Source organism: Nannobrachium achirus, assembly GCF_963921795.1.
Source record: "Nannobrachium achirus genome assembly, chromosome: 9".
NCBI classification, from domain to species: Eukaryota; Metazoa; Chordata; class Actinopteri; order Myctophiformes; family Myctophidae; genus Nannobrachium; species Nannobrachium achirus.
The window spans coordinates 62,557,096-62,583,640 of NC_137818.1; the positions used below are offsets into that span (position 1 = coordinate 62,557,096).

At 42.2% G+C, this 26,545-nt stretch overlaps 1 protein-coding gene and 1 long non-coding RNA gene across 2 annotated transcripts; one reads left to right on the forward strand and one right to left on the reverse strand.

The window, feature by feature from the left end:
* The first annotated feature begins 937 nt into the window (after positions 1 to 937).
* On the forward strand, positions 938 to 9,976 carry LOC308291615. The gene is made up of 4 exons (XR_013962345.1): positions 938 to 1,602; positions 2,013 to 2,072; positions 8,031 to 8,220; positions 9,731 to 9,976. It is a non-coding gene; the product is annotated as an uncharacterized lncRNA (long non-coding RNA).
* A 3,707-nt stretch (positions 9,977 to 13,683) lies between these two features.
* Positions 13,684 to 25,360, reverse strand: creld1b (cysteine-rich with EGF-like domains 1b; the record flags this gene model as incomplete). Its single annotated transcript, XM_080733300.1, has 10 exons — positions 13,684 to 13,904; positions 15,987 to 16,127; positions 16,681 to 16,776; positions 18,126 to 18,209; positions 18,310 to 18,405; positions 20,510 to 20,689; positions 22,038 to 22,125; positions 22,875 to 22,989; positions 23,866 to 23,948; positions 25,241 to 25,360. 10 exons carry the CDS (start codon positions 25,358 to 25,360, stop codon positions 13,684 to 13,686), a joined length of 1,224 nt encoding a protein of 407 aa, XP_080589426.1.
* Positions 25,361 to 26,545: the final 1,185 nt, after the last annotated feature.

A 26,545-nucleotide genomic window follows, 5' to 3' on the forward strand; every position in this document is an offset into this window, starting at 1 on the left:
TGACATCCTTGGCATTGCCCACCCTCTCAACAGATGTCAGTATGATTAAGCTCATATTCTGTTAGAATCGCCTGTAGGCCACCTACCGTATATTGTATGCCAGTGTTTCTCAAACTTTCAAATTTCAAGGTCTCCCTTTAACTCTGACAGTATACAAATGGAACCAAATAGACCCTAACGGGTAGTTACAGACTTGTATGGATCAATTTAGACCCCCATAAAGGAACCCACAGAGTCCCTGGAATCCACTTTGAGAACCACTGCCGTATGCTGTTCCTGTTTATCAGTTTTCTACAAGTCTGCACTATTTTCTTAATTTATTCATTCATTTCCAACTCCAAGAGTGTACAAATGTAACCACCAAATGGGTTACATTTGTACTCTCTCAGAGTTAACTTAAAGGAGTAGTTCACCCCCAAAATGACTTTTTTTCCCCTATTGATTACTCACGCCATGGAGAAGTTCAATAATATTTTGTTGTATTTCTCGCATATTCCTAAGACAAAAAATTGATTATAGTACATTTACACTGATGGTTTCCCCATCCAGGGCCATGCATTCGGGTCCCCATCCGGAATCAATGGGGGTAAATTTACTATAATCACATTTTGTCTTAGGAATGCGACATGTACAAAACAAATATTATTGAACTCAAGTCTCCATGGCATGAGTAATCAATAGAAAAAAAGTCATTTTGGGGGTGAACTACTCTTTTAACACAGTGTATGTTTTTACAGTGTATACTTTAGATTTTTGCACTGCTTGTCTACTGTAGGCCTACTGTCTTGCACCACTTTACGCAATGCAACTATTTGAGTGCTGTATTGAATGGTGTCTGTCTGTTCTTGTGCTTATTCAAGACGTGTCTATAGGCCTACTGTACTTTGAATAAAATCAGGGTTCCCACGGTCATGAAATTCCTGGAAATATTTTGAAAAAATTCCAGTACTGGAAAAGTTTTGGAATGTATCAAGGGTCCTGGAAGGTCCTGGAAAAAATAACTATGCATTGTCTTTGGTTATTGATTTTTTTAATACCTCTGAACTTACAAATTAAACATGAGCCAAATTGTCAAATATTAGAGGCAGAAATTATGAAAATAGCAGATCTACATGCTCACAACGCCTCACAAAATTCCTCAACTCTTAGTGCTCGTCAGGGCGGGGAGTCCCCAGTTAAAACATGATTATTTCGGGGGTCACGGCCTGAAAAGGTTGAGAACCACTGGCATACACTACCTGTCTTTGGGCATTGCGCATAGGAGTAAGCGACTTGTTATTGAGCTGAATTATTGTTATATAGTCCTGGAAATTGGTTTAAATATTCTGGAAAAGTTTTGGAAAAGTTTTGGAAATTAATTGGTAAAAATGTGTGGGAACCCTGTAAAATGCTTCTTGCTTTGTTCAGCGTATCCCCAGGCTGGACCCGCTACATCCACCTATGGTCAGCAGACGCACGGTTAGCCTAGAGACGTCACTGGTGAATCAACACAACCACCAGAGGACTCTGATCATGCAGAGGAGAGAGCACTGCAGGTTAAATACTCTTGACCAACAAGGAAAACTGTACTAGAATGTATGATTGACAGCAGCAATACATACAGTAGGTGACGACCGATTTGTACTGCAACTATCGATTATTTTCATATAGAGAATGTTGTGTCGATTCCTTTTTCGATTAAGCAAATCATCGAAAAGTATGTTTTTTTATATCAACAAATCCAACAAAAATAAAATCACATGCAGACGAAATTGACAAAAATAACTGCTCAAGCTACGTGTTGTATCACGACACATATTGAGCTGAACATAGTAGATATGCTAACCCTATGAAAGTATACCAATTTTAATAAAGTTATCAATTACTTTGTTAGAATCGATTATTGTTTATAATCGATTCAGTGTGATAAGTTCGATTAACTATTGCACCCCTAGACTCATGGCATGTGTCCACTTCTATGTCGACATCTGAGTTGCTTCAGTCACCAACCTTTTGTCTGTTGGTTGTTTCAGGTATCACCAAGTGTGGAGAAGACCCTTTTATGGTACCAGCAGTGAGAGAGAAGAGCACAGGTGAAAAAAGATGGGACGGTGTTAGTGAACATCATGTACACCAGTGGTTCTCAACCTGTGGCTCGGGACCCACAGTGGGGGGGGGGGGGGGGGGGGGGGGGGGGGTCCCCAGATGATTAGCTTAATGTGCAACATTCTTTTCTCACTTAACAGTAAACAAGTTTAAGTGTATATAGAGGGTATCTGCACATTTCTAAAGTGACAATTTAAGGACTTTTTAAAACGACAAATTAAACACTGGCCAAACTGTATTAGTGGCAGAAATTGTGAAAATAGCCGATCGATCTACATGCTTACACCGCCTCGCGTTGTGAGCATGTAGATCTGCTATTTTCACAATAGAAGCATGTTATACAAAATGTAATTGTCTCAACTCTTAAAATATGATTATTTTTTGGGGTCGTGGCCCGAAAAGGTTGAGAACCACCAATAAATGCGTATCTCGAGAACCGTTCGTCCCACCGGCTTCAGATTCGGCATGCACGTTCCCCACCGCGGCGCGGAGTGCAGTGCCGGGCCTCGACCCGACCCGATGCGCGGTTGTCCCGAACAGATATCTCCATATATGGGCATAAAATGGACGCAGACAGACAGATACAGATATCTCCATATATGGGCATAAATGGACACAGGCAAACAGATGGTCAAAACGGATCCTATGACAACAGGTATAATGGGGTTTGCATTAAAGGTGGAACCGGCACTGTGACTGCAACACAGTCGGAGGCACAGACAGATACAGAGATCTCCATAATGGACATAAAGGGACACAGACAAACAGATACAGAGATCTCCATATATGGGCATAAAATGGATGCAGACGAATACCAGTAGAGTCGCCGGAATGAAACTCGCCGGGAAACGGGGTGCGTTCGGAAATGCAACACCGGGTGGGGCAACGGTGCGCTTTTTCAGTCTGAACTCTGAAGGTAAACTTTCTGAAAAGCAGCAGTTGCTAACCTAATGTTGCTATTGATGTTTATAAACTAGGGTAAATTATGGTGATAGTCCTAATCTCACAGTATCACAAATGTTAATGCTAGAAACAACAAACATGTAATGTACAGTAGGACAAACAATCACAGTATGCCTTCTTCAGTATCAAGATGAATTAATATTCTAATATTCTATTATAATTTACCCTAGTTTATAAACAATAGCAACATTAGGTTAGCAACTGCTGTTTTTCAGAGAGTTTACCTTCAGAGTTCAGACTGAAAAAGCGCACTGCTGCCCCACCCGGTGCGCATTTACGAACGCACCCTCCGTTTCCCGGCGAGCTTCATTCCGGTGACTCTACCGGTTACCATGCAGACAGTCAGACAGACAGATACAGATATCTCCATATATGGGCATAAATGGACACACGCAAACAGATGGTCAAAACGGATCCTATGACAACAGGTATAATGGGGTTTGCATTAAAGGGCGGGGCATTCATTCCCTATTTACATTGTTCCCGAGTTGGCCAGGGTGCCGACTAGACGCTCGGCCGGCCGAGCTTCTAGTGATATAAATGTTTAATATAAATAAAACCTTTTTGAAGTGGTGAAAGCCGCTTCCAAGGAGTGGCTTTGTGTGTCCCTTTCATGTCCATATATGGTCATTTCAGTCCAGAATGAACAGGTTTTATCTGTCCGTAAATGTGTGTCCCATATGTGTCCCCTCATGTCCATATACAGTATGGTCGTTTCAGTCCAGAATGAACAGGTTTTATCTGTCCGTAAATGTGTGTCCCATGTGTGTCCCCTCATGTCCATATATGGTTGTTTCAGACCAGAATGAACAGGTTTTATCTGTCCCGTACATCCAGAATATGTGTGTAGTGTCCGTCCCAGTCTTATCTGATGATTAGAACACATTGAATATATTAGGACTACTGCGGCACCCAAATGTGACTAGGTCTGGCACTTTGTGCCTTATGTCGGTATTAGTTTGAGTTTGTCTGTCCCGTGCCTGTCCCGTCCAAAATGAAAAATTTAACATTGGTCAAGCTTCACATGACAATTTGGCTCTCCAGACAATTTTATACTCAGATTCACCGCTTCACTTCGAACCGAGGTTTGATTTTTTGAGAAGTGCTGACGTACTTGGACATGAATGGGTACTGTCAGGGATGACGTCTTGCTTGCTTACGTAATCTTTTCGTCATTTCCCAACCATTCTCACCTCTATATAATAGCCATGTTGCACGGCAGAATCAGTCGGATATCTAACTATTCTATCGTATCGTTTCTAACTTTGTAAAAAGCATTTAATTCAAGCTAAAGAAATCGCCACGCCACCCGTCACCGAGTCGAGCAAGAGTTTGGGTCATGATAGTCAAGCACCGCATCTGCCTCTGCCTCCTGGCTCTGTTCGCGATGCTGCTGTTGTTGGGTGTGATTTGTTGCTGGAACAAGCAGGATGCTGGGGGTGAGAACGTGTTGCAGGATGTCAAAGCTGCAGGCGAAGACGAGCAGGTCATAGAAGTCAAGGACAGCAATTTTTCCTTCCTGAACGCCGCTTTCACGCTACCACGCCAGGAGGCTCAGCGCTTTTATAATTTCAACTACCTCATGGATCATCCTGACAAGTGCACTGGACAAGACGTCTACCTCCTGATCCTGGTGAAGAGTGCGCCAAAGCATGCAGACCGGCGCGATGCCATCCGCAGATCCTGGGGAGACGAGAGGTTCATCCAGCGCTCAAAGGGAGTGACGGTGAAGGTGCTTTTTGCCTTGGGCGCTCCGACCGGGGATGGAAGCGCCGGCGTTCAGGAGGATCTGCGCCGCGAGGACAGCCTCTACGGGGACTTAATCCAGCGTGACTTTCATGACTCATACCGGAACCTAACCTTGAAGTCCATCATGCAAGTCCACTGGGCTAAGGAGCGATGCTCCGGTGCACGCTTCTACATGCAGGCCGATGACGACACTTTGGTTCATACACTGAACCTGGTGGACCACCTCAGACAGCTGCAGGACGCGGCCCAGAGCAACGTCACCGGCTTGTGGCTCGGCAGCGTGGCTAAGGGCTTCCAGCCCATCCGGGAGAAGGGCCACAGACACTACGTGTCCATCGAAACGTACCGGTGGTCAACCTGGCCAGACTTTACCTTTGGCGCTGGTTACGTGCTTAGCCGCGACGTGGTCGACAAGGTCTACCAGGCCACACTCACCCTCAACGCCTCCGTCCCTCTGGATGACAATTTCATGGGTATTTGTGCCAGCATCATTGGCGTTAAGCCACAGAATCACCCCTTCTTTGCACCCTGTGGAAAAGCACCCTATCACCCATGCATTTACAGGCAGATGCTGAATTCCCATGGCCATTATGGCCAAGACATGCTTAACCTGTGGACTGAAGCGACACACCCGGAGGTCGAGCAGAAGGCCTCCGAGAGCGACTGCACGATGGTGAAAAAGGCTCTCCTTTGTAAACCCGACGGGAATTCTTGGGACACATATTCCTGTGAAGCAGCCTTTGTAGGCCTAGAATAGGTTGTGGTTAAACGTGCATCAGGCGGGGCCCAGACCGCTGGCCTAGCGTTCCGGGCACTAGCCTGAACGGAAAAGAAGCGCTCCTTCCCCCAGCATCTCCTACGGTAGCTATAATAGCAGTGTGTGGGCGTCTGGGCGACAGTGATGAACGCCTGTCAGACAGCAGTAATGTCATTGGAGCCTGACAAACGTGCTGCGTGTCTCTCCCCATCTTGTTTGCCCCTGTGCGTGGGGAGAAGTAATCGTGTCTGCGATATGGTGCTGAACAGTGTTGGGGAAGAACTTAAGAAGATACTTGGAAAGTGTAGCTTGTAGGCTACAGTTATGGCAGTAACTTGACCAACTTACATTTCTACCCCTAAAGAAATGTGACTAGTTTCAAGTTACATAGAAAAGGTATCTTTTCAGTTAGGCTACTTTCTTTTCCAGCATTAAATTGAGAATTTGGTGTTATCTCATATTATGAGATATATGAAACAAAATAGCCTATAGGCTAATATCCTAGGCTACAAAAAGAAGTCACATGCCAGCAGAAATATGCCTCTCAACTTAGTTTCATACTTTTAAAAATGTTCTCTTTTCTAGGGTATAAAACATTATTGATGACTTAATGGTTTTTTATATTGTGGCACGTTTAATTGATCATATCTTAATAGTAGTAATAGTGTCTCTACCAGGCGATTGAACAACTCAGTGCATATGCAAACATGTTTTTTTTTATTGTTTTTTTTTCCCACAGATATTGCAACAGTTATCATTACATTGTTTTTTTTATACAAAAGACAAAAACAAAGAAAACAATGACATGACAGAACAGTACAAACATTACCACAGTATGCATATGCGTGCGCACAAACACGCATACACATGTATCCATACATGCACACTCTCCCACATGTTACCATCAATAATAACTTGAGGATATCATACTGTTACATGAGGCATGACATTTGATGTCAATCTTATCACATCTCTTTTTTATTTTATTTTATCACATCACATCTCTATGCAATTGCAAACTCATTGACTTCCAATGACGAGTTTGGCGAGTTATAGGCTACTAGAAGCTCGGCCGGGAGGGCAAGCATCTACTGCTGTATAATGCTGATGTGTAACAGCTGCTCCTATCTGGATATCAGATATTGTATGGATGCTGTCAATGCAGCACCACCTGTGCTTCTAAATTGTCTGCGTATAATGTGTTGATACCGTATTCCACACCTACTGTATAAGATTATTTATTTACACACTTCAACACTTATTACTCCACTGCACCCTTATATTAAATAGGCCTAGAATTATTGAATACTTTAGCTATTGAAAAATAGCAGATCTGCAAGCTCACAGCGCTGTGAGCTTGTAGATCTGCTATTTTTGAAAAAGTCGTAAAAATGGGTGCAAATCTTTGAATATATGTCTTTTCAAAGCGAACGTTTGTAACTCAAATTTTGCTGCTGGGTGGTCCCTGGAACTACTAGATATTTTGAGATGCGGGTCCGTGGCCAAATACATATAATTTTGGGGGTCCTTCACATGAAAAGGTTTGAGAACCACTGACATACTAGTCTCTCAAGAACAGACCAACTGAGCTCCAGTTGAAGTGAAAAGGACCTTTTCTTTGACGATGGCCGGCCAGATTGCTGACATGGAAACATCAGGATTTTTCAAAAATAGCAGATCTACAAGCTCGCAGCGCGGCGCTGTGAGCTTGTATATCTGCTATTTTTCAATAGTTAAAGCATACAATAATGATACACAATAATGGGTTAAAACCTTTTTATACTTATAGCCTACCTTGTTCTTATACTATTCTTATTTACCTGTACAAAAACACCAACAATGAAGAAACCTGGAACCAAAATATTTCCCTGCACATTCATAGTAGGGCATTAACGAAAAAGTCGACAAGTCGACTTCATTACACAAGTCGACTCCCACCAGAGAAAGTCGAAGTTGAAAAAAAAAAAACCTTTCTATTGTAAAATAGCAGATCTACATGCTCACAACGCCTCGCATCGCGAGGCGTTGTGAGCATGTAGATCTGCAATTTCTCATGTAGATCTGCAATTTCTCCCTCTATATCTGCAATTTCTCCCTCTATATATTTGACAATTTGGACAATGTTTATTTTGCCATTTTAGAGGTAGCCTATTAAAAAGTCCTTAAATTGGCACTTTAGAAATGTTAAGATACCCTCTATACACTTAAACTTTATGTTGGTGTGTTTACTGTTGAGTGAGAAAACAATGTTTCACATTAAGTTAATCATCTGGGGACCCCACAAAATAACTGGGGGGTCGTGTGTGATGTGATGACGTCATCAAACGATAAAGTCGACTTCAACTCAACTTTTTACTGAGTCGAGTCGACTTGCTAAAATCACAAGTCGTTAATGCCCTGATAGCATTACAGATCTTGCATCTCGAATCCCTTGATCTTGCTTCGAAGTTCTGCGAACTCTCTCACGTTGCATTAGGAAGGAGCTGCGTGACAGCCTGGTCAGACAGACGGAGGAGAAAAGGCTGGCACTGAGACTGCAGCTGGCCGCGAAGGCCAAAGACGGCCAGTATTTATGCCAAGTGGATCGCCTCGCTCTGTCCAGGGACAGAGAGGAGAGAATCAAGCACCGCAGAGCCATGACACTGTACAGGGACGAGAACAAGAAGGTACTCTAAATTAGCCATAAATTATAACTACCAGGAGAGGGTGCTAATATGCGGAGGTTATGTCTCTCCTGGAGTTATAAGCCAGAGTCATATGGCTCTCGCTGGTTGAGCCCCAACGTCCATACTACGCTCAAAACATGTACATATCAATAAGTTGCTCACCGATCCGTCGAAACAGCTTTATATCTACCGGACGGCACACTCGTTGGCATGTGTTAGTCCATATGTTGCTAATAAATTAATGTTTACTAAAACTTCACCGAGTCTCATCGCTTTCCTTGTTTTTGAACTGCTTGGGTAAAAATGGCCGAACATATCACGTGACGTTGATCGCCGTTGCGATTCGCTCATACTAGGACATGACGTTTTTGTATGCGGAAGTATTCCAACGTTCTGTAGTTCTGAAGCGTTCTGAAGGCGACGAGGAAACGTGAGTCTCGGAGAAGTTTTAGTAAACATTAATTTATTAGAAACATATGGACTAACACATGCCAACGAGTGTGCCGTCCGGTAGATATAAAGCTGTTTCGACGGATCGGTGAGCAACTTATTGATATGTACATGTTTTGAGCGTAGTATGGACGTTGGGGCTCAACCAGCGAGAGCCATATGACTCTGGCTTATAACTCCAGGAGAGACATAACCTCCGCATATTAGCACCCTCTCCTGGTAGTTATAATTTATGGCTAACTCTAAATAATAGGCCTGATTTATGCTTGCACGAAACAGGCTACTGTATACACTACTACTACTGTATATACTGTCACAAAGAAACACGGGCGTCACAAGGGGAGGAAAGTGGGACTGAGTTACAAGGGCCCAAGGTGGTGGGGCCCTTAATTATTTTATGCTTGAAAAATAGCAGATATACAAGCTCACAGCGAGCCACCGAGTGCCGCGCTGCGAGCTTGTAGATTTGCTATTTTTGAAAAGTCGTGAAAATGCATGCAAATCTTTGAATATATGTATTTTTTTAAGCGAAAATCTGCAACTCAAATTTTGCTTCTGGGGGTTCCCTGGAACTAAATATTTTGAGATGGGGGTCCGCGGCCAAATACATATCATTTTGGGGGTCCTTCACATGAAAATGTTTGAGCAGCACTGACATAGAAACATCGTTTTTTTTTTTTTAAAAAGGTTTTTTAAAAGGATTTGAAATATTCAAAGACTTGGCACAAAATGTTCACGATTTTTCAAAAATAGCAGATCTACAAGCTCGCAGCGCGGCACTCGGTGCCGCGCTGCGAGCTTGTATATCTGCTATTTTTCAGTAGTTAAAGTACCCAGGGCCCAGAATTTGGAGCGGGGAAAAAAAACACCTGACAAATAATCCACTTATCCACTGCATGTCAGCTTTGTTCAGACACTACCTGTAACACCAGTGGAATCTAATCTGTATACCCTCTAATGATGCAGACTGCTTCTCATGTTACATTATTAGCTAATGTTCGCGGTTTTCACTCATCGCGTGTCTATGTGTGTGTGTGTGTGTGTGTGTGTGTGTGTGTAGCTAATGGAGCAGATATGGGAGGACAAAGCATTAGCGCGTTCCCTGGAGGCTGTGAGGGAGACAGAACGACTACAACGCAACCCCATTAACTGGAGTGGAACTCTGAAATAGGCTTACAAACCCACGACCAGGAAACTGTCACCTTACCCCTTGGGAAATGAAACCGACACAGTGTTGATTTCGTCGACTAAAACTAGGACGAAAAATGTTTGTCGACTGCGTTTTTTTCACTGACAAAAACTGAATAAAAACTAAGCTGTGATGACTAAAACTAAGACTAAATATATTGACAATTTCGTCAACAAAATAAAAACTAGACTAAAACGTTAGGGAGGGCTAGTGGAGAAGAGAGTCATTTTATGTTTGGTTGCTCTCAGGTGTTGCGTGCTGACGACGCGTTGTGAGCTTGTAGAACTGCTATTTTCAGCACACAACCAAGTGTAAAATCATTACAATGCCATCAAGGCACCGCCAAAATACATTTCAGTTGACTAAATCAACTGTACATTTAGTCGACTAAAATTAGACTAAAACTAATACTTTTCAGGTGACTAAATTATGACTAAAACTCAAAGACATTGTATTCAAAAGACTAAATCAAAATTTGCTGTCAAAAACACAGATTCCACAAAGCTACATTATTATTCTCAATACTAATTTTATTGAAAGTGCAAACAAAGCTCAACATATATAAATAACAAAAAAGTGAATGATAATTTATTGTAAAAAAACGGAATAGACGGTGTTCTAAGCATGTTTCTAAGCATGTTCACGTGGTTGACTCAAAGATAGTGACAAAACAAAAGACAAGGTGGACGGAAAATAAATATTTCATTTGCTGATAGACAATGCTGGTAAACTTCAAAACAGCATATCAACATTTCTTCTCTAAACATATTGCAGTAGAAATAAGTTAAACACACAAAACATAAATGGGTAGCAGTATGCAGATCAAGATTGACATTTTATCCACGGTATCTTAACCCAACCATTTAAAAAAAGCAGCAGTTAAATTCAGTCTTCCATGCCTATCAGACGACGAAATAAACAAAAACGTGGTACATCACCGCCATTGCAAATCCTATTCTCATGCATTCAGACCTAAGGAATCATCTCTCAAAAGTATGATAGAAAATCATAACGGACATACGTAGAATGAACAGAGGTAATAGTGCAGGGGTCTTCAACGTTTTCAGGCCAAGGACCCCTTAGCTGAGAGAGAGATGAAGCAGGGACCCCCAGATTCCACATTGTGTCATCGTTTGACAGCACAATCATCAGTGTATTTTGGATTCATGTCAATTTGTGTTTTCAGATATTTAACCACTTGAACCGTCAATACTTAATAAACTTGACCTCTCACTCTGTACTTCTTTTTTCTCCTCTACACCAAACCTCTTGAAAATAGCCGATCTACAAGCTCGTTGTGAGCTTGTAGATCTGCTATTTTTGTTCTCAGGATATGGACACTATAGAGTTCAAGTGCATACATATAAAAAAGGATTTTTTTTCTTTCTTTTTTCTATCACACAAAGATTTGGAGGACCCCCTGCAGTAACTCTGAGGAATCCCTAGGGGTCCCGGACCCCCTGTTGAAGACCCCTGGTATAGTGGATAAATAGTGTTTCCAATAGATTTGTCAGGAGCAAGAGGTGGAATGATTAAATTCCCTCATCTTGGGCTCCGTATCCACACAGTAGCAGCAAGCCTACGGTTTCAATGACCTGGCTCGGTCCTACTTATCCTATAGAGCAGGGGTCTTCAACATTTTCAGGCCAAGGACCCCTTAGTTGAGAGAGAGATGAAGCAGGGACCCCCTCAACCTGTTCATAGATTGTATTTTGGGTTCATGTCAATTTGTATTTTCAGATATTTAACCACTTGAACCGTCAATACTTAATAAACTTGACCTTTCACTCTGTACTTAGTTTGCCTCTACACCAAACCTCTTTGCCGAAAATAGCCGATGTACAAGCTCACAACGCCTCGCGCTGCGAGGCGTTGTTAGCTTGTAGATCTGCTATTTTCGGCTACAGTTCTCGGAATATGGACACTAGGGTTCAAGTTGTTAATCTAAAAAGGATTGGAAGATTTGGAGGACCCCTTGTAGTAACTCTGGGGTCCCGGACCCCCTGTTGAAGACCCCTGCTATAGAATAAATTAAATAAATAAACAAATAACTTAAATAAACAAATGAAACATGAACGTGACAAATTCTCAGACGTGTGGAAGAAAGAAGACATCATTTCTTGGGCGACATTTTGGTTGGATAAAACACACAGATGCATAATAACTCGGTAACAATCAGTTGAGGTCTTATTCATTTAAACCATTTTAAACCCCATTATACTTTGTTGACAAAGTGTCCCCCACAGGGGTCTATCCTTGGCCCACCTCCTTTTTTCACTCTACAACAAATCTATTCGCCAGAAATAGCTGATCACGAATACCATTATGGCAAGTTATGAGCTTGTAGATCAGCTATTTTTTTGCAGAATGTTATATATTCGGCAATATCTACGCTAGGGTTTAAGTGGTTATGCCTGTTTCCAAGGACGTTAAGGTAGGGCAGTGGTTCTAAACCTTTTCAGACTGCGACCCCCAAAATAATCTAATTTTAACTGGGACCCCCCCCCCCCCCCACCTTGACAAGCATTAAGCGTTGAGGCATTACATTTTGTAGAACACGGTTCTGTTGTGAAAATAGCAGATCACAACGCCTTGCGTTGTGAGGTGTTTTTTCACAATTTCTGTCTCTAATATTTGTTTAATTTGACATTTTAGAGGCATTAAAAAGTCCTTAAATTGTCACTTTAGAAATGTGCAGATATACCCGCTAATTAAAACTTTAAGTTGGTTTGTTTACGGTTGAGTGAGAAAACAACGTTGCACATCAAGTTAATAATCTGGGGACCCCCCCCCAACATAATTTGGTGACCCCCCCTGGGGGTCCCGACCCACAGGTTGAGAACCACTGAGGTAGGGAATCAAGTACAGCTCCGTTATCAGTGCAGCAGTGTCAGTCAGTTCTTCCAAGATTCCTGGCTCCAACAGCTCAGTTCCCTTATGGCCTCCAGGGGCGTCACAAGGGGGTGGGGGGTGGGACTGAGTTACTAGGGCCCAAGGTGGAGGGGCCTTTACTTTAGCTATTGAAAAATAGCAGCCCTACAAGCTCACAGCGCGGCACCGAGTGCCGCGCTGCGAGCTTGCAGATCTGCTATTTTTGAAAACTCGGGAAAACGTGTGCAAATCTTTGAATATATATATATTTTTAAGTGGACATTTGTAACTCAAATTTTGCTTCTGGGGGGTCCCCGGAACTAAATATTTTGAGATGGGGGTCCGTGGCCAAATTCATGTCATTTTGGGGGTCCTTCACATGAAAAGGTTTGAGCACCACTGACATGGAAACATGTATATCTTTTAAACCTTAGAAGGATTTAGAAGCCATTTATAGAATCGGGTCAAACATATTCAAACTCAAAGACTTGCACACATTTTCAAGATTTTTCAAAAATAGCAGATCTACAAGCTCGCAGTGCTGTGAGCTTGTAGATCTATTATTCTTTCAATCGTTAAAGCACAACATAATGCGTTTCCAGTCTAAATGGGTTAAACCTCCTCCCCCTATGAAGAACATTCATGGGGGGCCCGCAGTGAATCCTTGCGCCCAGGGCCCAGAATTTGGTGCCACACCCCCGATAGCCTCACTCTCACATTCTGATTTCTTGCCTTCCAAGTTCTTTATCTTTCTACGTATACTATTCATAAAACTATGAATATATCAACTATTCAGTACTTCCCCCAAAACCCGCAAATAAATCCCTGATAGGCTAGCATTGCAGAAACACGTTCCTGTCCCACAGGAATCTTCTCTCTACCCTTCTTGGTCTGACATTCCAAGTTCTTCTCCTCGAACCCTTGGATCATCATTTGAGAGCGTTTTCTTTCTTTTAGCGTCCCTTGAGGAACCCATCCAATATGGCGTCTCCTTTCTCCGTCAGCCAGTATCCCGCCATAGCAGCCACGCCCCCGATGAAGATGGCAGTGAAGACCATGTCGCCTTTGGCGGCGAGCGTGGCGAGTGCACAGATCACCACCCCGAAGAACATCTGCTGCAGCACCAGGACCTCGTCTTCTGGGATGTCGTCGAAAAGGCCCTTGTCTGGATCAACTGAGGGGAGCAGAGTTTACCGACAAAGTCTGGAAAGTTATCGGCGGTTTGGGGAGGAAATAAACTCATTTACAAGTAACATCTTTACTGCAACGAGAAGGAGATTTTAGGATAAACTTTAGATCAACTGAGGGGATGAAGAAAGCAGAGTTTACCGGCAAAGTCTAGAAAGTTATCTTTACTGCAATCGAGAAGGAGATTTTAGCGTGTACAACACGTTTTTTTTCACGTATTCATTTAATATATCGTCGTTGTCGGGTGGAAACCTTGTGTGTCCTAAACCGTTTGTTTAGTATTTATCATTTTAAGAATGATTTAAACTAGTGAAAACAGACGATCTACAAGCACACAACGCCTCGCGGTGCGAGGCGTTGTGTGCTTGTAGATCTGCTGTTTTCACTACTTTTGTGCGCCGGCCTTGTATGATGAAGCAGGGCTTTGCTTTGCGAAAAAATGTACACATTTTAAACTTGGAGATACAAGGTTTCTGCCCGACAGTGACGATATGTATCGTATCGCCCCAAAAAGGGGAGTGATGCACACCCCTTAAAATTAAGTATTGTGCTACTTTTGGAAAGGCAAGAATTACAGAGTAGCCTACAGTTATGTACGCTGTTATGACACAATCAGGAAATTACAATTTATGCAAAACCGCGCAGCTCGCATCAACAACACAAGCAGGGAGATTCAGTAGCGGGGCTGCTACTGCTGAAGCGCATGCAGCCACAGGCAACCAAAAACACACTGGGATAAAACAAGTGCATTTCATTAGATGTCGTATGCAACTTATTTTCGTCTCGTGGCGTTAACATTGTTATTATATTGAACAAGCCTAGTCTGAGGGGGTGAGTTTTCAGACTAGAGGAAAAGGTTTCTTTTAATGTATTCTCTCTCTTTAACTCATTTACTGCCTATGACTAGTTTGACGAGTTATATAAGTGTGTCCACTCTGCCTATGACTAGTATGACGAGTTTGTAAAAAAAAAGAAAAAAAAAAAAAATTGAAAATTCTTTTTTTGAAAAATTATTTTTGGACCCCATCAAATCTAGTAAGCATGATTTCAATCGCGATTTTGCATGTTCAACCCCCATACAACCCCATCTTTCAAGCAGGGCGGCCATTTTTGATTACATAACATGTAAAACATAATGGCTATTATCTCAAGAATGCCTGAACGGATTTCCAATCGGATTTTTTTGTTTGAAAGCTGTGAACAAACTGCACAAACATGGTGCATCATCTGTGCATGGGCGTGCATGATCCGTGCACTATAAATTACATTGAAGTCTATGGAGGCTTCTGGCGGGGAGGCGTTATTGGAAATGACACCCGGGCTCCAGACGGAGCCGCTCGATTGTCCACGACACTGCAAGCGGCGCGAAGGCCAGCGGACCTTGGTCCTGCTCTTCGCCCCCGAGCGCCGCAGGCGCGAGTGGCCGCGCGAGTTACGAAGCCGTGGTGAATGCAATCGTTATATTTATGCCCAGGCCGTAAGGCCTGGGCAAGCCCACGATAAACGCCCTGTCCAAGCGACTACAATTGAGCGCTCCCTAGCTCCGCTTCAGCCAATCAAAAGCTTCGGTGGGCGGGGTTTCCCTGGAGCCCGGGTGTCCTTTCCAATAACGCGGCGGGGAGCCCTGATGGGAGCCGTTTCAAAATGGCAGTAAATGAGTTTTTAACAGAGCACATACCATTTACTCTAATGTTGGACATGTGTGTCTGTGTATGACTAGTCTCGCGTGGCCAGACTGTTGACTCTGCGACTTGCAAATGCTCCCGTCATACAGTCTGGAATAGCGCAAGAAGAACGATGAGTAACCGGTTAAAGCGGAAGTGAAGCCTCCTCCTCACCTCTGTTTCCGTCTCACGTCGCGCACATTTATCATTATATAAATAAAAATCATCTAAGCATATTTAGCTTGCTGCTTAGCAGAAATGACATTTTAAAATATGTTTTCATGAACGGAAATGGCAGCTTCCGATACTCGCCGTTCAGAAGGTGTAGTTCCAGACTCTATATAGCATTCGGAGATTGTGCAATAGTTGTCTGGCTACGTGAGACTAGTGTGTGACTAACGTACCGTCGGGCTTGTTCTCCACACATATGCTGTCTCTGCGGATGAAGCCGTCGGCACAGTCACAGTGGAAGGAACCCTCCTCGTTGATGCAGGCCTCGTTCAGCCCGGGGCATGCTATCGCACGCTCATTACACTCATCTATGTCTGTGTGCAGGCAAAACAAGAAAGAGATATTTTAGTAGTAGAATTAGATAGAACATGGGTCTTCAACAGGGGGTCCGGGACCCCTAGGGGGTCCTCAGAGTTACTATAGGGGGTCCTCTAAATATTTGAGTGATAGAAAGTTTTTTTTTTCTCCTTTTTTATATTCACCACTGGAACCCTAGTGTCCATATTCGGAGAACTTTAGCCAAAAATAGACGATCTACAAGTAGATCGGCTATTTTTAGCAAAGAGCTTTGGTGTAGAGGGAAAAAGAGCAGACTAAGTACAGAGTGAAAGCTCAAGTTTATTAAGTATTGACGGTTCAAGTGGTTAAATATCTGAAAACACAAATGGACATGAATCCAAAATACACTGATGATTGTGCTGTCAAACGATGAAACTATATGGAATCTATAATAAGACTGTGGGGGTCCCTGCTTCATTTCTCTCTCTCAACTAAGGGGTCCTTGGCCTGAAAACATTGAAGACCCCCTGAGATAGAAAATGCAATGTACGTAGAAAGGTAATAAATACATAAGTGGTAATCCATTACCAAGACACTTGGCTCCTTTAAGCCGGTAGCCACGGGAACACTTCCTGCAGCGGGCCGGACCACTGCCCATACAGCCCACACATGCTGTATCACAGCCTGCATGCAAGCAGAGCAGAGGGGTTAGCATTTAGACACACTAGGGGGATAAAACAGCAATATCATAGCATCTCCCTCATGAATAGGGCTGTCACGATATGACATTTTACATGACGATTAATTGTCACTCAAATAATTGGCGATTAACGATTTAATTGTGTATTTATCGTTGATAATTACCTTTCTGTTTGGCTTTTAGGCTTTGAAGTTGCATATGGTAGATATGACACATAACCTAAATATACAAATACATTACTGACATATTTGACAACTTACTACTTAAAAAATAACATTGGTAGTGGAAATAGCCGATCTACAAGCTCACAACGCGTCGCGATGCGACGCGTTGTGAGCTTGTAGATCTGCTATTTCCACTATTTCTGACATTTTTCGACATTCACGATTATGACGATTATGACAAAATAATTGCGATAATGTCAAATAATCACGGTTAGACGATTATGTAATAATTGTGACAGCCCTACTCATGAACCTGTGATTTTATGATGGAAGAATGTATCCTAGAGGTCAAAGGTTTGCACACAGATTGTGTTTCCTTTGAATGAAAAGATGTGTCCAAACTTTTGACTGGTACTGTATGTACAAACAATGTACAAACAGAACAATTATTTTTTTTAAGAACGAAAGGAAGAACAAAAAAAGAAAGAAAAACATACATTTAGTAATTTTGCAGCTATAGTATGGCTTATATATATATATATATATCACAGGGGGGTAACAGTTTAACGAACATGTTTGTGAAAATACTACAGTCTGACAGGTGCAACCCTTTAATGTATCACACATTTTCACATTATTGTTTCAGTTAACCTCTGCTTGGCAAGACAACAATGCAAGACACCAAAAAAAGAAGCTTGACAATATATAGAGAACAAAAAAAACCAACAACAGCTAGACAAAAAGGTACAAAAGACACAAAAAAGGACACATGGGAGGGATCGATGACAATCAGAAAGAGTCTACTAGTGAAAGATGCACGGTTGCACCATAGCAGCCAGATATCCAGATCATATTCTCAACTATTGTCAAGCAATGCCAGGAACGGCATCCACATTTCTTTGGAACTCAGCTTGTGTATTGTATTCTGTCGGTCATGATGGATTTGTTCCAACTTAGAAATGTAGAGCATCTCGTCGAGACATCTCTTGAAACATGGAGAAGTTGGATACTTCCAGTTTAATAGTACACATTTTCTGGCAGTAACCATACCTGCCTTAAGCAACCTCTGCTTCCTTAATAAATCATGTTTTGTGTGCAATAGATATGGCAGTGTAATACACAAGACACTAGAGCAGTAACTCACGTGGCTAGAGGACAATGGAGCTTACCTCTGCACTCATATGCTCCATTGGTGTTGTGACAGTAGGTGTTAGAGGGGCAGCGGGCCAGCTCCGTGCCGCACTCATCGATATCTAAATGAGGCACGCAGGGAAAGTTAAGCGACAAAATGCCACGACCAAACACAAAATCATTAACTGCGTCTTAACATGTGACCTTCCGGGCAGCACTCACCCACACACTTGTTATCATGGAGCATCCAGCCTGGTTTGCAGTCCAGACACTTGAAGTCTTGTGGACCTGAGCATTTCTTGCACGAGTGGTAGCAAGCTACACATGGATCGAAAAAGAGAGAAAGGCAAGAGTCAGTTCCTGACTTGAGTCAATCCAGCTGCGAGCTACAAATGAGATATTCTAACCCAGTGTTTCTCAACCTTTTTCCTGCATGGACACACTTTTCATGTTCCAAGAATCCATGGGCACACCGACATAATATGGCTGTTGGGAAGAAACCTTGTATCTCCAAGTTTCAAATTTGTACGTTTCTTCGCAAAGTAAAGCCCTGCTTCATCATACAAGGCTGTCGCACAACAGTAGTGAAAAACGAGTGCGAGGCGTTGTGTGCTTGTAGATCGTCTGTTTTCACTAGTTTAAACCATTTTTAAAATGATAAATACAATACTGGCTTTCAAGCCGTTTCAAGGGGCACACTTGACCCTTCTCATGGGCACACCAAAGGTCCCCAGGCACAGTGGTTGAGAAACACTGGTCTAACCTAACGCGGACATTCTATGCCCCCGGCAGATCTCATCGGCTCCTCCGGTGTCTGACGGTGAAATGACGTGGAGGGGGACATGACTCCTGCTGCTGTCCGCTTTGAGTAAATTGGTCCGCGGAGGAAAACGAGTGATAAATCATAGCGATTTTATAATTATAATGGATAAGCCTAAACAAGCCAGTTCACATGAACAATAGAGAAACGAAGCCATGTCGTCATTTGTGCGTAATGTCGCCCTCTGGGGGGTTCATGCTGGTATTGTTTTGTATTCAGATTGCCATAGGGGATTCTGCGAACGCCGCATATAAGGTCTGTGTTAAAAATATAAACACACCATGTGCGCGTTTCTGTCAGCGGGGGGGTTCTGCATAGTTTATGATATTCATTCATATCTGATATAGCCTGTTGTAACTCGTTTCTAGCGTTTATTGTGTTACTCTTTGGGTAAATCTGTACATTTCCACCTTAGTCGATGCTTCATATCCATTTGGGTCAATCCGAGAGCATGGTGTGTTTATATTTTTAACACAGACCTTGTATGCGGCGTTCGCAGAATCCCCTATGGCGATTTGAATGCAAGACAATACCAGCATGAACCCCGTAGAGGGCGACATTTCACGCCATTTCACGGAAGTGACATCACACTTCGCTACTGAATACTGATGTAAAATAAGATATCTGAACGGCTACATATATTTTATATAAAATTAAAATGTTGTGAGCCACAGTTACAGGGGCGCTATCCCGGGCTTTTCTCTTTGAGATGCCTGGATCCCGAGGCTACAAATGAGAAGTGATGTGACTGTCAATTATCTTAATTAAAATAATGTATTATTCTATAATCAACTAAATTAACTAAATAGTCGGATTAACCACGAAAGCCCTTTCTAATACTTTATTTTATACTGTGTCGATTGTCAAGCAAAATATGCATAAACGGCTGATCCATCAGCTCACAACGTATCACGATCACTTGTACTGTAGACCAGCCTTTTGCTATTTTTTAAAATGTATTTTAAAATAGATTAACCCATTCAGAACAGGTACACATTATTGTGTATCATTATTTTATGCTTTAACTATTGAAAAATAGCAGATATACAAGCTCTGCGAGCTTGTAGATCTGCTATTTTAGAAGAATCTTGAAATTTAGAATTTTGACCCGATTCTATAAGTGTCTTTTGAATCCTTCTAAGGTTTATTTGAAAAACTAATGTTTCTATGTCAGCAAACTGGTCAGCAAGCCATCGTCAAAGAAAAGGTCCTTTTCACTTAACTGGAGCTCAGTTAGTCTGTTCTTGAGAGACTACTATGTCAGTGGTTCTCAAACCTTTTCATGTGAAGGACCCCCAAAATGATATTTATTTGGCCATGGACCCCCATCTCAAAATATCTAGTTCCAGGGACCCCCCAGAAGCAAAATTTGAGTTACAAACGTTTGCTTTAAAAATACATATATTCAAAGATTTGCTCACATTTTCACGACTTTTTCAAAAAATAGCAGATCTACAAGCTCACAGCTGTGAGCTTGTATATCTGCTATTTTTCACTGGTTAAAGCATTCAATAATTCTAGGCCTAAATGGGTTAAACTGATGAGTTACATTAACTGTTGCACCACTAATGTGGACAACTGAAGGAGTTGGCGAATGGATACCTGCACAGGCTCCTGTGCTGTGGTTGGAGCCCTTCTCTCTGTAGTAGCCGTCAGCACAGCTCTGACAGAGAGGACCAGAGTATCCAGGGTCACAGACGCACTCTCCATCTCCCAGGCGGGTTCCTGAACCTTCACAGCGGCCCAGGCCTCCGCAGACACCGCCTGGGCCGGATGGACACTCTGTAACATTCAAAACAACGGCTTGGAATCAAAACCAGAACAACATTACAAATGCACGTGATAAGGCTTTGTTGACAACGCCTATCAGGCTGTAACTAGTCTTGAGAGCTGCAGCCATTGTCAGGCTGACTTTGTTTACATCCCTCTTCTATTCTTTTATATGGATTGATAAGGGATGTGAAACAAAGTCAGCCTGACAATGGCCAAAATGATTATTTCATCATTATTTTACGCTTTCTGTGGTCATTTTTTTAATAGAAACACATATATGAAGCTTAATCTTTTTTATACAATATTATCGAAACATTATTTTTATTTTAGCGTCCGTTTTTCAAGAAAAAGTTGACTAATAGCTCCTTTAAGAACACATTATAACGCTATTATTTGAACAAACGCTTGCAGAAGGTACATAATTGTATTACCATGTTTGTGTCTGCCATCTTGCTTGAGATGAATTGTACAGGCCTTTGCTTTTCTAACTGCGTTAATGCTGTATGTTTTGTTTTCAAACTCACTGTATGCTGACACAACCACTTGTCTGTTCATGGGATGCTATACAGACAAGGTTTGTTACAAAATATGAGTAATGTGGGATTAGCTTTACACCGTTGATGAGAACAGTTTGGGGATGAAGAGTGACATTTCTCACTTGGACAGTTGCAACTATATAGGCCTACTACCCAGTATAACTTCAATAAAAAATGGATCCATGCTTGAGAACCAGTTCAGACTGTGAAAGATAAAATTGTGATATTTTTTGTGATATATTTTGTCTTACACCTGTGTGAACTACTGTATCTTGCATATTAAGTGCTTTTTGTATTAAAAATGCCCTCCCCTGAACACAGTGGATTTGATCTTGTCTTCAACAGGGGGGCCGGGACCCCTAAGGGGTCCTCAGAGTTACTACAGGGGGTCCTCCAAATCTTTGAGTGATAAGAACTCTATTTTTTCTACACTAAACACTTGAACCCTAGTATCCCTGTTCTGTGTGGAACATTAGCCAAGAAAGAATAGTCGATCTACAAGCTCACAACGCCTCGCAACGCCTCTGCTATTCATGGCAAAGAGGTTTGGTGTAGAGTGAAAAGAAAAGCAGACTAAGTATTGACGGTAAGTCGTTCAATGTCTAAAAATACACATTAAACCAACAACCTACACTGATGATATTGCTGTCAAACAAGTCCAAGCTGTTTCAGAAATCTATGGAAATGTTTATTCTGCAACACAATTTTATACAATACGTAGTGGGGGTCCCTGCTTTAGCTCTCTCTCAGCTAAGGGGTCCTTGGCCTGAAGAAGTTGAAGACCCCTGCTCTAGAATAAACTATAACGATGTATTCCAAACCTTTGCAGTCTGGTCCAAAGCGCCCTGGTGGACAGCAGACTCTCAGCTCCTGTATGCACAGCCACTCAACCAAGTCCGGAGCTTCCTCCTGCCTGCACCACACACACAACCATCATATGTCAGCAGTTTAAATGAGTATACTGTAAAAGTACAGAATATATGGGGTCTTCAACAGGGGGTCCTCAGGGTTACTACTAGTGTAACAAGTATATGAAGCTAATCTACGTATGTAAAAGTGTAGTCTGCAACACAGTTTTATACAATATGTAGTGGGGGGTCCCTGCTTTATCTCTCTCTCAGGTAGGGGGTTCTTGGGCTGAAAAACATTGAAGACCCTTGCTGGCAGTAAAACGGTTTTGTCTATGATGGATGGATGGATATGACATACTACTAGTGTCGTCATTGACATGAGTAGGGCTGTCACGATTATGACATGACAATTAATTGTCACTCAAATAATTGCGATTAACGATTTAATTGTGTTTTTGTCGTTAACAATTACATTTCTGTTTGGCTTTTAGGCTTTGAAGTTGCACATGGCAGATATGACACATAACCTAAATATACAAAGAAATTACTGACATATTTGACAACTTTATACTTAAAACAGAACATTGAAAGTGGAAATAGCCGATCTACAAGCTCACAAGGCGTCGCAATGCAACATGTTGTGAGCTTGTAGATCTGCTATTTCCACTATTTTTGAAAATGGTTAAAATAATATGAACCTTTTTCAACATGGAAACGATTGACGATTATGACAAAATAATTGCGATTAGACGATTATGTATCGGTAACAATTGTGACAGGCCCACATGACATTGGGAGTATTTATACTTGCCTATGGAACCACCATGTCTCCACTTGATCCTCGATCTGCTCCAGCAGTTGGTTACATTCAAAGTCTGTTTTCTCACATACAGACTCCACAATCTCCAGAAGACGAGTCTCACTAAAACAGAGAAATAACAGTTAGCAATTCAAAGAAGACAACGCTGAAATGGTTACGCAGCATTTTCAGAGTTTTGCCTATCTATCTACGCATCTACAGCACTGTCTAGTTTTTGCCCTTCAACTCTTTAAGCCAGTGTTTCTCAACCTTTTTTCTGCATGGGCACACTTTTCATGTCCCAAGAATCCATGGGGTGTAAATATCGTCACTGTCGGGAAAAAACCTTGTATCTCCCAAGTTTCAAATTTGTATGTTTCTTCGCAAAGTAACGCCCTGCTTCATCATACAAGGCCGTCGCACAACAGTAGTGAAAACAGCAGATCTACAAGCACACAACGCCTCGCACCGCGAGGCGTTGTGTGCTTGTAGATCGGCTGTTTTTTTAAATGATAAATACAATACTGGCTTTCAAGCAGTTTCAAGGGGCACACTTGACCCTTCTCAGGGGCACACCAAAGGTCCCCAGGCACAGTGGTTGAGAAACACTGCCCTAACCATCAGAAATGACGGCATAATATTCACACAAAAAAAGTGGCATATCTTCCCCGCTCTGTCCTTATATGGCTCTGTCCTTATATGGCATAATTGTGATGCTTAAAAGCTGAGCCGGTTGATGCCATGGAAAAGACAGGTTCACTACCACATTCAATGTCAGCAGTCCAGTGCATCAACTTACACATACTGTTTTAATGTTAGCTGATAATTGGGCCTCAATGGGTTTCCCAAACCAAACAGTGGGTTGGGGCCCATTTTGGGGTTTTGCGGATTCCCGGGGAGACAGCAAAGTTCTCTTTTGGGTCTCGACTCAAGCTAAAAGGTTTGGGAACCACTGGACTGGACTAAGCCCTAATCTAACAACGCAGAAAATAGTCTTACCTGCGGGCATACTTGGCCAGCTTCTCCTCCTCCCATGCGGTGTTTCCGCCCCCAAAGTTTTTATTGGCTGTTCTCTCCAAGCCCTGTAGAGTGTAAAATATATATATATATATATATATATATATATATGAGTAAAACAAAACAACACAACACAAGCACACAAGTGTAAGTGCGTAGGTCGCACTTAGCTCTGGTCCAGAGCGTCAACGAGATCTCACTAACGCTCTGACAGGCGGCTGCCTCACATACAGGACCAGAATTTCTCTGCCCTACGAGAGCTCAACTTCAGTCAAAATAAACTACTGTAAACTACTTTGCTTCTCACCTAAACAAGGTCGTTTTGCATTGTTGCAAGTCTATTCTCCGCGGTGGGAAACCTCTCAGCACCCCACCCACTCTGTAAAATACATTATTTTTGTCATGAACTCGACCGCCGCTTATTTCCGGGTTGTGTCTGCGGTGGCTCGAGGTGGGTGCATTTTATTTCATGACAAAAAATAGTGTATTTTACAGAGTGGATGGGCTGAGAGGTTTCCCATGCGGAGAATAGACTTTCAACAACGCAAAACTACCATTGTTTAGGTGAGTAGCGAAGTAGTTTTGTATCATTTTGACTGAAGTTGAGCCCTCGTATGGCAGAGAAATTACTGGTCCTGTGTTTGAGCCAGCCGTCTGTCAGAGCGTCAGTGAGACCTCGCTGACGCTCGGAGTCGGGACCAGAGCTAAGTCGCACTGTAGTGGCGTGCAGGGGCGTCGCACTAAATCCTGGGCCCTGGGTACAAGGATTCACTGCGGGCCCCCCGTGAATGTTCTTCATAGGGGGAGGGGGTTTAACCCATTTAGACTGGGAACACATTATTACGCATAAGTTTGTGCTTTAACTATTGAAAAATATCAGATATACAAGATCACAGCGCGGCACCGAGTGCCGCGCTGCGAGCTTGTAGATCTGCTATTTTTGAAAAATCGTGAGAATTTGTCTTTGAATAATTTCAAATCCTTCTAAGGTTTTTTGAAAAACCCATGTTTCTATGTCTGTGCTCAAACTTTTTCATGTGAAGGACCCCCAAAATGATATGTATTTGGCTACGGACCCCCCATCTCAAAATATTTAGTTCCAGGGACCCCCCAGAAGCAAAATTTGAGTTACAATAATTGTTCGCTTAAAAATACATATATTCAAAGATTTGCACACATTTTCACGCCTTTTCAAAAATAGCAGATCTACAGGCTCGCAGCGCGGCACTCGGTGCCGCGCTGTGAGCTTGTATATCTGCTATTTTTCAATAGCTAAAGTATAAAATAATGAAGGCCCCTCCACCTTGGGCCCTAGTAACTCAGTCCCACTCCCCCCCCCTTGTGACGCCCCTAGTACCTTAATGAAGTTCTCGGTGAGTTTTCGGCAGGTCTGGCAGGGCGCCGTCTGAACCCTCACCACCGAGAGCTCTGACAGGAGCACCAAGGCAGGCAGGAAGGGCCACGACCACCACCACATGTCTGACTGTTCACTTCCTGAAATGATGTACACATTTGTTATATATACAGGGTTCCCACACATTTTTACCAATTCATTTCCAAAACTTTTCCAGAATATTTAACCCAATTTCCAGGACTATATAACAATAATTCAGCTCAAATAACAGGTCGCTTACTCCTATGCGCAATGCCCAAAGACAGGTAGTGTATGCCAGTGGTTCTCAACCTTTTCAGGCTGTGATCCCCGAAATAATCATATTTGAACTACCCTGATGAGCACTAAGAGTTGAGGAATTTTGTATAACACGGTTCTATTGTGAAAATAGCAGATCTACATGCTCACAACGCCTCGCGTTGCGAGGCGTTGTGAGCATGTAGATCGGCTATTTTCACAATTTCTGCGGTTCTGCCTCTATATATTTGACAATTTGGCCCATGTTTAATTTGTCATTTCAGAGGTATTAACAAAATCAATAATCCAAAGACAATGCATAGATATTTTTTCCAGGACCTTTCAGGACCCTTGATAAATTCCAAAACTTTTCCAGTACTGGAAAAATATTTTTCTAATTTCAAAATATTTCCAGGAATTTCATGACCTGGAACCCTGGATGTACACACACGATTAAGGGAAGGGTTTCAGCAGTGATATGACAATGCCTTGTAATGATTTCCTTTCAGTGAATATCATCTGAACAGCGTCATTTCTGTGGATACGGAAGCTAACATTTCCTAGGCCAGGGGTTCCCAAACTTTTTAGCTCAATTAGACCCAAATTAGATGTTTGCCCAGGACCCAAACTAGTGAAAATAGCTGATCTACAATCTCTCAACGCGGCGACAATATTAAACATTTGTTTTCTAATTCATGTAAATTCTTTCATTCATGTATTAATGAATTGTTTGGAAAAATCATATTGATTAACATTTTGGGTTTTTTTGGGGGGGGGGAATGTTTTTAGAAAATTGTTGAAATAATAACAATTAAAAACAAAATGTAGGAAACAAAAAATTAAGGGACCCATAAAAATGTTTTAGTGGAAACATTGTCCTAATAGTCAAGAGTTAGCCGCAAATTGCAACACTAGATTTTTTTAAACTCGGATGAATCTAGGGTTTTGCAATACCTCCCATAGAGATCCAATGCATGAAAACAGTTTTTTGCTATCTGATTGTATTAAACGACTTCAAACTCACCAATATTG